Source organism: Leopardus geoffroyi, chromosome A2 (genome assembly GCF_018350155.1).
Source record: "Leopardus geoffroyi isolate Oge1 chromosome A2, O.geoffroyi_Oge1_pat1.0, whole genome shotgun sequence".
Classification (NCBI taxonomy): Eukaryota; Metazoa; Chordata; class Mammalia; order Carnivora; family Felidae; genus Leopardus; species Leopardus geoffroyi.
In genome coordinates, this window is record NC_059331.1 from 114,208,729 (window position 1) to 114,223,085 (window position 14,357).

Below are 14,357 nucleotides of genomic sequence, written 5' to 3' on the forward strand. Positions count from 1 at the left end.
AGTAATCCAAGTTTCTTTAATAGACTCAACAGATGTCAATATGCCATATTGAATTTCCATTGCAATATCATGGGGACTGTTTTTAATCTGGAACTTTTCTCCCATGATCTTTTGTTTACTTTTGGATTGCACGATAATTCGATAATTCTAGTACTGCTTTGCAATGCACAAAGAGCGCTATCCATTCTCTTATTGGGCATATTAACATTCTATTAAGTAGCAGGTGAGGATCAGAATCAGGGCTTCGAATACCTAGATCTTTATTTCCACAACCAGAGAAGTCGCACTGCCGGGTTAGCTCTTTTCTGGTACTACTCAGACAACCTGCAGTAAGGTGAATAAAAGCCCTCAGCGCTAGGTCTGAATGCCGATTCCACTTTCTCCTTGTCGCGCAGCCACTTTGTGACTTGGTTCCCTTGCTCGTAAGACAAACTGAGCAGTCGAAGCCCTGACTTTCTAGGGATTGTATGAAATAAGGCTAAGGATTTAGCGCGGAGCTCGGCACAAGACAGCACTGCATAAACTCTATTAATCAGTGATGGGCTGTTACTCTCGCTCCCTGGGAACCCACGGAACGTCCAGTAGGACAAGGTGTCGTTGGGCAGAAGAAGCCACCCACTCAGCGGCTGAGACACGAGGAGGACACGCCCTCCAGAGCCGCCCCAATGGGAGGAGCCCTGAGCCGGAAGGCCTCAGCCTGGCGCTGACCCCGCCCACAGCTGACTGGGGCGGGGACGCCGTCTCCCGGGAAACTGGACGCGCAGCTCTGCTTGGGTCGGAGCCTCAGCCGGTGGGACTAGCAGTGCGTGCCACGCCCGCAGCCAAGTAGCAGCAGGTGTGGGCCAGCGGCCACGCTGCTTGCAGTCGCCGGAGGAGGTGGGCGTCTGCCGCGGCGCGTGTGGGGAGAAGTGTGCTCGCCCACCCCAGGCTGGGCAGGGACGCGAGCGTGTGGAGCCGACCGACCCAGCATTCTCTTGGACGTGCGTGATGGCAGCCCCGGAGGTGTTCGGGTTTCCAGAAGACGCAGCCCTTCGCCTAACTCCGGGCGCTGGCCTGGAGGTGGTGGGCATGAAGGAGCTGGAGGAGGAAGGGGTGGAGGAGGAGGAAGAAGAGGAGGAGGAGGAAGAGGAGGCGGCGGCCAGGAGAGCTCGGAGTTTCGCCCGAGACGCGCGGGTGCGCTTTCTCGGCGGCCGCCTGGAGCTGATGCTAGGGCTCTCAGCGGAGAAATGGAGCCAGCATTTGGAGAGCGAGGAAAACCGGCAGGTCCTGGGAGAGTTCCTGGAGAACCCCAGTCCCGCGTGCCTTGTCTTCAGCGTCGCCGCCGCGGGACAACTCGCAGTCGCCCGGGAGGTAAGGGGCGACAGGCTAAGGGACCCTGTCAGGCTGCCAGTACGGGGACAGGCCAGTCGCGTCCTTGGGTTCCCTTGGGGCATGCACTTAGGCGCTTTAAGAAACTTTCTTTGGGAGCCCTTGCCTTGGAGTTTGCAAAATCACCCACGTGCGCCCACTCTGCAGTTAAGCAACTGTGGATTAGTTTTCTAGAAGGTTAGTTTGCCCAATCCAGATAAAGCAGGAAAAGCTACACTACACTTTTTCAACTGCCTAGGCTTTGGGAACAAGGTGGGTTCTCTGTGCCAGATAACTTCTGTTTTCAATCGCTCTTGGGCCAATCTGGGGTCCTGTCTTTAAAAAATGTTTTAGCAGAGCCTGAATAATTTTTCATATGCTAAGTCTGTCACATTTAATCCTAGGAAAAATATTTAGTCTTTAAAAAAGGAGTGCTCTGGCACTCGGCGCACACATGGTGTTTACCAGCCCTGGAGGGAGAAGGGGGGCAGTCCTTTCTTTCCTTCCATCTTTTCTTTCTTCCTTCCTTCCTTTTTTTTTTTTTTTTTTTTTAGACTTTGTAGTTGGAGGTTAAGGTATCACTTATAAATACAGCATTTGTATTCAGCATTTATTTTTATTTTTATTTATTTCAGAGAGAGCATGAGCAGGGTCAGAGGGAGCGGGACAGAGTCTTAAGCAGGTTCCACACTCAGCATGGAGCAGATGCGCGGTTGGATCTGCCACCCTGGGTTCATGACCTGAGCCAAAATCAAGTCTTTAGTGTTTACAGTGCCTCAGTGTAATGTGTTGTATGTGTGAAGTGTTTATCAACGCTGTGTGTCACTTTAATAGTTGGGAAATAGGATCCCAGAGAAAGAGTAACAGGAGTTTGCCTTAGGGTTTTGAGATCTGAATTTTTTTGTTTTGCTCTTTTCCCAATTATAACTACTTAAAAATTTTGTCAAACAAGGAGATAGGATACTTAAGTCTAGGATTACTTAAGTTAAATAATCATCATATCTGAAGAAATAGCTCAGTACTTGTGGAAATGTTAAAATATCTTCATTCAACATTTTGAGGATAGATTTACAAAGCAACCTCTTGTGCCTGAACTTCCTTTCACTTTGGTTTATTTCCAAACAACAAAAAAAAGGTTATAAAAAGGAATGACCTTTCCTAAGATAGAAAAATGCTAAATTCTCCTTATATTTGTTTTTTAATAAGGAGATGTTAGGGTATATAATGATCTTGGGTAATTGACAAGCCCCTTTAAAGGTGATATTTACATACCAATAATGCTATGGAATTAGCATTATAAAAGAACAAAACTATACAGTTTGCAGAAGGTAGGGCAAAGAGCTGTGGAACTACCTTATTTATAAAGGTAGGCAAGATGCCAGGTTTTATTCCTTTTTTAGCAATCTAGCTACAAGTTAGAGCAAATCCTATGTGTTAGTATGGAAACTACGCTGTGAACTTGGACTAATTATTTTGCTCTTGTTTCAGATTCCAAGAGATGCAAAACATAAACTTGTTTATATTGCCAAGAAGATTACTGAAAACATTGGAGTAAATGATTTTTCTCAAACGGTTTTATTTGGAGAGTTAACCGCCTCATCTTTCGGACATGTAACTGCTTTCCTAGATGAGGTACTAGTCTGTCCTTAATATTTGAATCTTTAATTTATCTCTATGGCACTTGGAATTATTCAGAAAAACTCTGGTTAAAAAAAAGAATGTAGAAGCCAATAATCTCTTTAGGTGGATGCAACGTGGTTAACTGTTTCTGAATGAGAGGATACTGATAATATTCAACAGATGGTAATCTGTAGGATTATCCTTTTTCTCTTTGTTTATAAATATGGGAAGTAAAAAGAAGCTTGAATAGGCTCTTGTAATTAGCTATAGGTTTTAAATTTCACGTTGAATAGAGACAAACTTAGACTTTGGAAGCGTGTATCATAAGTTTTTCAGATTTCTGTTAGTTTCTGTGACCCTCAGGTCAGATAATGTGGAAAGATAATAGAAACGAAATTTTTGAAGTGGTTGCTTTAAAATTCTTCTTTCTGTCCCCTTAAATCAGAGAAATGCTGTCTAAACCCAGGTTATTGATACTTGTGATAAAAGTACCTTGGTGGGATTTTTTTTAATGTGTTTTTTTTTTTTTTTTTTTTTAATGGGATTTAATGTGGGATCCTGGGGATTTTATTAAAGTCAGGCTGCTCCAGTAGGTCTGGGGTGGGGCCAATCTTCTACAATATCTGATCTCATACGATTCTGTTTGTTGATGGTATGTCTTTGAGGAAAGACGTACCAAAGGACCAGGTTCTGTAGGATTAGAGCAGTGATTCTCAAACTTTGCTGAACATTAGAATCACCTGGGGAACTATCTAACCTGCCTGTACCCTGGTCAACCTTAATACCAATTAAATCAGAATGGGGTGGGAGCCAGGTGGTTACAATGGTTAAAATCCCAATTCTAATGTGCCCCAAACTTTGAGAGCCCCTGGGTTAGATAGAAGTAAATCAGATCTCTGTAATCAGTGCATTTCTGCCAAGGCCAGTGCTTAAGGTAGGAATGATTCCCAGAATATTTATTACTAACGATTTGCCAGTCTCTCTGTTGCACGCCACTTCTACTTCCTGAGTCTCTTTCGCTGTCTTTGGACTAGCCAAAGTTTCTAACTCCCGACTTCACCACCTTACCTCTGTTTCCCTCTCCTCCTGTTGAAATTACTCGGTTTTAGATGATTTCAGGGACACACCGATAGAGTTTTCTATCTTTACCTGGGACACTTTTTGGTCTGTAGCAGGAGCTCAAGAAATTTTTACCGAACTGAACCTGATGAAAGCATTTCACATGAAATGGGAATGACTCTTGGTCATTTGAAACTAGACTGCCATCAGCTGGGGCTTGGAAGGGCAAGGATGTACTCTTTGTTTGAATTCTTACATTACTGTCTGTCTGGTGACAGACAGAAGATACACAACTCTTGCAAGTTCCTCTGATCTTGGTGTGGATTTATCTCCATACCAGGGTCTGCATTCCACTCTGAGAAAGATGAAATGAAAGAGAGTAAGCTGTCCACAAGTACATTTATTGTAGGTATGAGCCATCCAGAAGCTCAGAGTTTAAGTGGTTTAGAAGATTCATGTAATTATGCTTGAAGATCTGAGTATTGGGAACAAAAAAAATGAGATCACACTTAGGAAGTTACTTGGGTTTACTTTTGGACAAGACTTACATTTGGTATGAAGAAGGCCCTAAGGCCTGGCTATAGATGATTGGGTTGAAAACATTTTTATAAGGATTGTCTTTGCTTTGTATCCAGTGGAGCTCGCAAGATTGGCTGATTAACAGTGGCTTATGATGATGTGCAAGGCACTCCCAAACTTCTCTCTCTAGCCAAGAACTTTTTCCTGAATTTCAAACTTGGAGATCCATTTGTTTTCCTGAAATTCACACTTGCATTTTAATAAACATCCCAAACCTGTCCAAAGTTGAACTGACCTTCCCCAGCCTCCACTGCATTACTTGTGGCTATCTCCCCAATAGTGGCGTGAACGCCTTCCTTCCAGTTGCTCAAGCCAGAAAATTACTGAGACAGCCCTAACTCTTTTGTGTCACATGTTGTATCTGTTCTGGCAGGAAATCATGCAAGTTCCTGCTGGTGGGAATGCAAACTGGTGTGGCCACTCTGGAAAACAATATGGAGGTTCCTCAAAAAATTAAAAATAGACCTACCCTATGACCCAGAAATTGCACTACTGGGTATTTATCCAAAGGGTATAGGTGTGCTGATTTGAAAGGGCACTTGCTTCCCAATGTTTCTAGCAGTGCTATCGACAATGGGCAAAGTATGGAAAGAGCCCACATGTCCATCAACTGACAAATGGATAAAGAAGATGTGGCATATATATATATATATATATATATATATATATATATGTACAATGGAATATTACTTGGTGATCAAAAAGAATGAAATCTTGCCATTTGCAACAACATGGATGCAACTAGAATGTATTATGCTAAACAAAAAAGTCAGAAAGATAAATATCATATGATTTAACTCATTGATGGAATTAAAGAAACCAAATAGTTGAACATAGGGGAAGGGAAGGAAAAATAAGAAAAAGAGAGGGGGGCAAACCATAAAAGTTTCTTAACTATAGAGAAACTGAGGGTTGCTAGAGGGTGTTGGGTAGGGTAATGTGCTAAATGGGTGATGGGCTTTAAGGAGGGCATTTGTTGGGATGAACACTGTGTGTCATCGGTCAGTGAGGAATCACTAAATTCTCCTGAAACCAATACTACACTATATGTTAACTAACTTGGATTAAAATAATATTTAACAAAAGGAAATCATGCAAGTTCTACTTTCAAAATACACTGAGAATCAGCCTCCATACTCCCCTCTCCTGCTACCACTCTGGGCTGGTTCACCATTGTCTCTCACCTGTGCTACTGCTTTCATCTCTCTCTCTCTCTCTCTTTTTTTTTAAATGTTATTATTTCATTTCATTTTGTTACATTATATAGGAATTAACATACAGTGTTATATAGTTTCAGGTATACAATAGAGTGATTCAACAAATTCTATACATCACACACAAATCCACACCAAGATCATGATGAATTCATGTTCATCATGAAAAGTGCACTCCTTAATCTCCATTGCCTATTTTACCCATCCTCCTACCCACCTCCCTTCCTGTAACCATTAGTTTGTTCTCTGTAGTTAAGAGTCTGATTCTTGGTTCATCTCCCTCTCCTTTTTTTTTTTTTTTTCTTCACTCATTTGATTTGTTTCTTAAATTTCGCTTGAGTGAAATATGGTATTTTTCTTTCTCTGACTTAATTTGTTTAGCATTATACTCTCTGGATCCATCCATGTCATTACAAGTGGCAAGATTTCATTCTTTTCTATGGAAAAATAAGATTCCATTTTATGTATATACCAAATCTTCCTTATCCATTCATCTGTCAATGGGCTGCTTCCATAATTTGGCTGTTGTTAATAATGCTGTCATAAACATAGGGGTACATGTATGCCTTTTAATTAGTATTTTTGTAGTTACTGGGTAAATATCTAGTAGCGTGATTACTGGATCATAGGGTAGTTCTATTTTTAATTTTTGAGAAGCCGCCATACCTTTTTCCAGAGTGGCTGCACCAGTTTGCATTCCCATGCTTTCATCTCTTAACTAATCTCTATGCTTTTGTGTGGTTCCCATCTAGAATGTATTCCCAACATAGCAGCTAAAGGGATTCTGTTGAAGCATGAGTCAGAACATGTAACTTCTCTGCTCCTGTTTTACTCTGAATAAGGGCCCAAGTGCTTTTAGTAGTCTAGACTTTGCATGTTCTGTGTTCTCTGTGGATCACAGCTATCAGCCTTACCTAAAAACTTGGTACAACTGTAGAATCTCAGGGTCGTCTTCAGAGCTACTGAGGCAGGATCATCATTGGTTCTTAGGCGTATTAAAGGATGAAATCCCTAGTCCAGAATCTGTGACCTGACCTCCCTGTGACCTCTTTAAACTCTTCTCACTTGCTAACTCGTGACCTCCTTGCTGATCCTTAATTGTCTCAGGTACACTTTTGCCCCTATTTCTTTACCTCCCCCAGAATTCACTCAGCTAACCCCTTAATGTCCTTCAAGTCTTTTTACTCATATATCTTTTATTAAAATCACCCTTGAGGAGGGTAGGGACTAGGGTCAGCAAATGAGGCATCCACTTCAAGAGCAAATTTATAGGGAGGCAAAGGGAGCAAAAACAAAACAAAACAACAACAAAAAAAAAACCCTCAATAATCAGGATGAAATTTTAATGCAGTATTTATTTTATTTTTTTAAATTGAGATGTACATAATATTTATATGAGTTCATGGTTTTTTATTTAATGTAATTTATTGTCAAATTGGTGAACATATAGGGCGTAAAGTGTGCTCTTGGTTTTCGGGGTAGATTCCCGTGGTTCATTGCTTACGTATAGCACCCAGTGCTCATCCCAACAACTGCCCTCCTTTCAATGCAGTATTTAAAAAATAAATAAATAAAATGAGGGGTGCCTGGGTTGCTAAGTCGGTTAAGTCTCAGACTTTGGCTCAGGTCATGATCTCACAGGTTCTAGTCCTCCATTGGGGTCTGTGCTGACAGCTCAGAGCCTGGAGCCTGCTTTGGATTTGGTGTCTGTCTCTCTCTCTTTCTCTGCCCCTCCCCGCCCCCACACTGTCTCTCTCAAGAAATAGATAAACATTAATAAATCAAAATGAAAAAGTCAACATTTAAATAAACAGTCGATCACTAACAGTACTGTACTATATCATATTGGAGCCTGAAGCAAAAATAAGCCCGTAATACTGATGTTGCCTTTATTTAAAAATAGTGATAATTCATCATTTTTGTTGCATTAACTTTGATTTAAAAAGTATCTTAAAAAATTATTCGTCTTGATTACTGAGTTTTTTGGTGGCTTTTAGATTCTATTTCCTGTGTGAATGCCTCACTTGCCTAACCCTAGTCCCAGCTTTGAATCTTTGTTTTGCTCCCTGTTGTGGCCCAAACACCCAAGACGTTGCCTGACACGTAGTAGGAGCTCCGGACTTGTTACATGAATGAAGGTCAATTAAGGGCTGATATCCTGTTGTTATAAGAGACCAAACACTGAAGCTTCAAGGTATTTCTTTAGAGAAGCATTTGGCATATGATCTCTCTCTCTTTCCATTTGAATTGTTTTGGACCCGTGAAGAGGACACTCGGGAAATTTTATGCTAATCTCATTTATTCATTTAATCACTGTTTATTGAAGACCTACTCGTTGCTAGTGACTGGCCACACCACATGGTAGTTAGTGATGTAGTTTGTGTCCTCAGAAGGCATGTAGTCTGATGAGGGAGGCAGGTTGCTGAGCTTGCAGTAGGAGGACACAGGAGGCTCCTGGAGGAGTCTTCAGCACCATGGGGTGGGAGCCTCGTGATGCTCCCCACACCTACAGGGCTGGCAGGGGCTGGGGACTCTGAAATAGGATGATCCTAGGTCTCAGTTTGCCTTGGGTACTTTTGGCTTACAACTGTCAGAGATCAGTTAATGTCCACTAAGGATTTTTAGTGTTTCTTTGTACTCTCGAAAGCCTCCAGAATTGTATGGTAAATTATGTGATCCCCATAGTGTTGAAGGACAAGGAGGAGATAGCTAGGTGTAGGAGGAGGAAGGACTTTCTGAGCAGAGGGAGAAGCACTACAAAGGCACAGAGGTGAGGAAATGCAGGTTCTTTTTAAAAAAAGGAGTAAGTTAATGTAGCTGGATCAGGGAACCTGAGCTGGGAGGTAGTGAGAAACAAGGGTGGAGAGACCAATTAGAAAATAAACAGCCACATAACTTTTTCAGGTGGTTGCCAGCAAAGGCAATGACCAAACCCAAATTCATGTGTTGATTGGAAGACGGCTGTGGCGGTGCATGTTCTGGGAAGGTTTTTATCAGGGCCGGCTTGATTGGGAAGTTGTGCAATCACATGGAATGTCAGTGGTCATTGGTGACTTGCATTCCAAACTAATCGACCTCCAACTCTCTGATTTATACATTAACGAAAGACATGACATGCAGAGGACTGCTGAATTGGTCATCCTGTTGAGTGAAGGAGAGACTGTTACTGAGGTAGTGAAGTGGTCTGTAAAGTACTGAGGGAGTTTTCTAATGTTTGGCTTCTTAATGGGAAGGAATAAAAAAGGGATGGACCAAGTATTTGAACTGCAGGTTGGGAATGTCATTTGTGCCTTCATGTTTAGTTTTTTTCTCATTTAAATGATCTAATGTATTCTCACTTGAATTCATTATGAACCGTTTTTTGGAGTTTGACTCAGTGATTTATGGGAATTCATGCTGATGTGCTGGGGACTCCCAGACTTGTGTCTCCAGCCTGGATCTCTCTCCTAAACTTCAAGCTTAGGTATCCATCGTCTTGTGGACATAGCCATTTAGTGTGTAATGTCTCAAATCTGACATATCCAAAGCTGAACTCCCAATCTGCTCTTCAACATTCTTAATGTGTTCCTATGTACTCTTACTTGTAGCTGTATTATATTTTATAATATTTAGCAAAAGTATTTAAAATGTCATGTAGTTATTTCTTTTTAAAAAAAAATTTTTATGTTTATTTATTTTTGTGGGAGAGAGTGAATGAATGGGTGGGGGGAGGGGCAGAGAGAAGGAGAGAGAGAAACCCAAGCCGGCTCCGTGCTCTCAGTGTAGAACCTGATGTGTGGCTTCAATGCACAAACTGAGATCATGACTTGGGTCTAAATTGAAAGTCAGACACTTAATTTTCTTTCTTTCTTACCTTCTCATATTACTTCTTTTTTTAATTAAAAAAAATTTTTTTAACATTTTGTTTGAATCCAAGTTATTTAATATATAGTAATGATTTCAGGAATAGAATTTAGTGATTTATCACTTACATATAACACCTCCTCCCAACAAGTGCCTTCCTTAATGCCCATCACCCATTTAGCCCATCCCCCTACGCAACAGCCTGCCAGCAACCCTCAGTTTGTTCTCTGTATTTAAGAGTCTCTTGTGGTTTGTCTCCCTCTCTGTTTTTATCTTAGTTTTGCTTCCCTTCCCTTATGTTCATCTGTTTTGTTTCTTAAATTCCACATATGAGTAAAATCCTATGAAGTATGACTGACCTACTTCGTTTAGCGTAATACACTCTAGTTCCATCCACATTGTTGCAAATACTAACATTTCATTCTTTTTGATCACCAAGTAATATTCCATTGTGTGTGTGTGTGTGTGTGTGTGTGTGTGTGTGTGTATGTATATATAACATATTCTTTATTCATTCATCAGTCAATGGACATTTGGGATCTTTCCATATGTTGATTATTGTCGATAGTGCTACTATAAACGTTGGGGTGTATATGCCCCTTTAAAACAGCACTCTTGTATCCTTTGGATAAATACCTAGTAGTGCAATTGCTGTGTTATAGGGTAGTTCTATTTTTAATTTTTTGAGGAACCTCCATATTGTTTTCCAGACTGTCTGCACCAGTTTGCATTCCCACTAGCAGTGCAAAAGGTCCTCTTTCTCCACATCCTTGCCAACATCTGTGTCACTTGAGTTGTTAATTTTCGCCACTCTGACAGGTGTGAGTGGTACCTCATTGTGATTTTGATTTGTATTTCTCTGACTATGAGTGATGCTGAGCCCTTTTTCCTATGTCTGTTAGCCATCTGGATGTCTTTGGAAAAGTGTCTATTCAAGTCTTTTGCCCATTTCTTCACTGGATTATTTGTTTTTTGGGTGTTGGGTTTGATAAGTTCTTCATAGATTTTGGATACTAACCCTTTATCTGTTAGGTCATTTGCCGGTAACTTCTCCCATTCTGTCATTTGCCTTCTAGTTTTGCTGTTTTTTTACTTCACTGTGCAGAAGTTTTTTATCTTGATGAGGTCCCAATAGTTAATTTTTGCTTTTGTTTCCTTTGCCTTGGGAAACATGTCAAGTAAGAAGCTGCTGTGGCCAGCATCCAAGAGGTTGTTGCCTGTTCTCTCCTCCAGGATTTTGATGGTTTCCTTTCTTAAATCTAGGTCTTTCATCCATTATGAGTTTATTTTTGTGGATGGTGTAAGAAAGTAGTCCAGGTTCATTGTTCTGCATGTCACTGTCCAGTTTTCCGAGCACCATTTGCTGAGGAGACTGTCTTTATTCCACTGGATGCTCTTTCCTGCTTTGTCAAAGATGAGTTGGCCATACCTTTGTGGGTTCATTTCTGGCTTCTCTCTTCTGTTCCATTGATCTATGTGTCTGTTGTGCCAGTACCATACTGTCTTGATGATTACAGCTTTGTAATATAGCTTGAAGTCAAGAATTGTGATGCCTCAAGCTTTGGTCTTCTTTTTCAGGATTGCTTTGGCTATTTGGGGTCTTTTCTAGTTTTATACAGATTTTAGAATTGTTTGTTCTAGCTGTGTTATAGTTTGTGAAGAATGCTGGTGTTATTTTGATAGGGATTGTGTGGAATATGTAGATTGCTTTGGGTAGTACTGACATTTTAACAGTATTTGTTCTTCCCATCCATGAACATGGAATGTTCTTTTCCATTTCTTTGTGTCTTCTTTAGTTTCTACCACAAGTTTTCTGTAGTTTTCAGTGTGTAGATCTTTCACCTCTTTGGTTAGGTTTATTCCTAAGTATTTTATAGTTTTTGGTGCAGTTGTAAATGGGATTGATTCCCTGATTTCTCTTTCTGCTGTTTCATTATTGGTGTATAGAAATGCAACCAATTTCTGTACATTGATTTTATATCCTGCGACTTAGCTGAATTCATGGATCAGTAGTAACAGTTATTTGGTGGAGTCTTTTGGGTTTGCCACAGAGAATATCATGTCATCTGCGAAGAGTGAAAATTTGACTTCCTCCTTGCCAATTTCGGTGCCTTTTGTTTCTTTGTGTTGTCTGATTGCTGAGGCTAGGACTTCCAACACTATGTTGAATAACAGTGGTGAGAGTGGACATCCCTGTCTTCTTCCTGACCTTAGGGGGAAAGCTCTCAGTTTTTTCTTCCCATTGAGATGATATTAGCTGTGGGTTTTTCATATATGGCCTTTATGATCTTGAGGTACATTCCTTCTCTGCCTACTTTCTTGAGGGTTTTTATCAAGAAAGGATGCTCTTTTTTGTCAAATACTTTCTCTGCATCTACTGAGAGGATCATGTGGTTCTTGTCCTTTCTGCTATTGATGTAATGTATCACATTGATTGATTTGCAGATATTCAACCTGCCCTGCATCCCAGGAGCAAATTCTACTTGATCATTGTGAATAATCCTTTTAATGTATTGTTGTGTCCGGTTGGCTAGTATCTTGTTAAGAATTTTTGCATCCATGTTCATCAGGAAAAGTGGTCTGTAGTTCTCTTTTTTTAGTGGGGTCTTTGCCTGGTTTTGGAATCATGGTAACACTGGCTTCATAGAATGAGTTTGGAAGTTTTCCCTCCATTTCTGTTTTTTGGATCAGCTTCAAAAGAATTGGTGTTAACTCTTCTTTAAATGTTTGGTAGAATTCCCCTGGGAAGCCATCCAGCCCTGGATTCTTGTTGGGAGATTTTTGATCACTGATTCAATTTCTTTACTGGTTATGGGTCTGTTAAAATTTTCTATTTCTTCCTGTTTTAGTTTTGTAGTTTATATGTTTATAGAAATGTGTCCATTTCTTCCAGATTGCCCAATTTGTTGGCGTATAATTGTTCATAATATTCTCTTATTGTTTGTATTTCTGCAGTGGTGGTTGTGATCTTTCCTGTTTTCATTCGTGATTTTATTTATTTGGGTCATTTTTCTTTTTGATCAGCCTGGCTAAGGGTTTATCAATTTTGTTTATTCTTTCAAAGACCCAGCTTCTGGGTTCATTGATCTGTTCTGTTTTCTTTGATTTCGACATCATTGATTTCTGCTCTAATCTTTATTATTTCCCTTCTTATGCTGGTTTAGGGCTTTATTTGTTGTTTTTTCCAGCTCTTTTAGGTGTAAGATTAGGTTGTGTATTTGAAACCTTTCTCCTTCTTTAGGAAGGCCTGAATTGCTATATACTTCCCTCTTATGACCACCTTTGCTGTATCCCAGAGGTTTTGGACTGCCATGTTTTCATTTTCAATGGCTTCCTGTACTTTTAAAATTCCTCTTTAATTTCTTATTTAGCCCGTTCATTCTTTAATAAGATGTTCTTTAATCTCCAAGTATTCATCGTCTTTCCAATTTTTTTGTGTGTGGTTTGTTTCAAGTTTCATAACATTGTGCTCTGAAAGTATGCATGATATGATCTCCATATTTTTGTACTTTCTGAGAGCCAATTTGTGATCCAGTATGTGATCTATTCTGGAGAATGTTCCATGTGCACTCAAGAATGTGTATTCTGCTGTTTTAGGATGAAATGTTCAGTATATATCTTTTAAGTCCATCTGATCCAGTGAGTCATTGAAAGCCATTGTTTCCTTGTTGATTTTCTGCTTATGTGGTCTGTCCTTTGGTGTAAGTGAGGTGTTAAAGTCCCCTACAATCACTGTATTGTTACCTATACATTTATTTATGTTTGTGATTAAATGATTTATATATTTGGGTTTTACCATGTTGGTGGCATAAATATTCACAACTGTTACATCTTGGTGGATAGACTCCTTAATTATGATATAATGCTCTTCTTGATCTTTTGTAACAGCCTATATTTTAAAATCTAGTTTGATAAAAGTATGGCTACTCCAGCTTTCTTTTGATAATCATTAGCAGGATAGATGGTTCTCCATTCCCTTACTTTCAATCTGCAGGTGTCTTTAGGTCTAAAATGAATCTTTTGTAAGCAGCATATAGATGGGTCTTCTTTTCTTATACATTCTGAAATCCTGTGTCTTTTGATTGGAGCATTTAGTCCATTTAAATTTAGAGTGAGTACCAAAATATTTGAATTCAGTGCCATTGTGTTGCCTGTAGACTTGATGTTTCTGGTGTTCTCTGGTCCTTTCTAGCCTTTGTTGCTTTGGTCTTTGTTGTTTTATTTTGGTCTTTTCTCCACTCAGAGTCTCCCTTCAAATTTCTCACAGGGTTGGTTTAGTGGTCGTGAACTCCTTTAGTTTTTGTTTGGGAAACTCTTTATCTTTCCTTCTATTTCGGATGATAGCCTTGCTGGGTAAAGAATTCTTGGCTGCATATTTTTCCAATTCAGCACGTTGAATATATCCTGCCACTTCCTTCTGGCCTGCCAAGTTTCTGTGGATAGGTCTGCTGACAATCTCATCTGTCTTCCCTTAGAGGTTAGGACTTCGTTCCTTTGCTGATGTCATAATTATTTCCTTGTCTGTGTATTTTGTGAATTTGAGTATGATATGCCTTGGTCATGGTCATTTTTTGTTGAATCTAATGGGAGCTCTCATTGCTTCTTGGATTTTGACATTTGTGTGCTTCCCCAGGTTAGGCAAATATTCCACTATAATTTGCTCACATAAACTTTCTGCCCCTTCTCTCTCTCCAT

At 40.1% G+C, this 14,357-nt stretch overlaps 1 protein-coding gene across 1 annotated transcript in view; it reads left to right on the top strand.

The window, feature by feature from the left end:
* The first annotated feature begins 741 nt into the window (after positions 1-741).
* DNAH11 (dynein axonemal heavy chain 11) overlaps positions 742-14,357 on the top strand; it is a 351,912-nt gene continuing 338,296 nt past the window's right edge. Inside the window, 2 exon segments of the mRNA XM_045495056.1 lie at positions 742-1,350; positions 2,836-2,979. Of these exon segments, the coding sequence (XP_045351012.1) occupies positions 988-1,350; positions 2,836-2,979 (507 nt within the window). The 5' untranslated portion in view covers positions 742-987.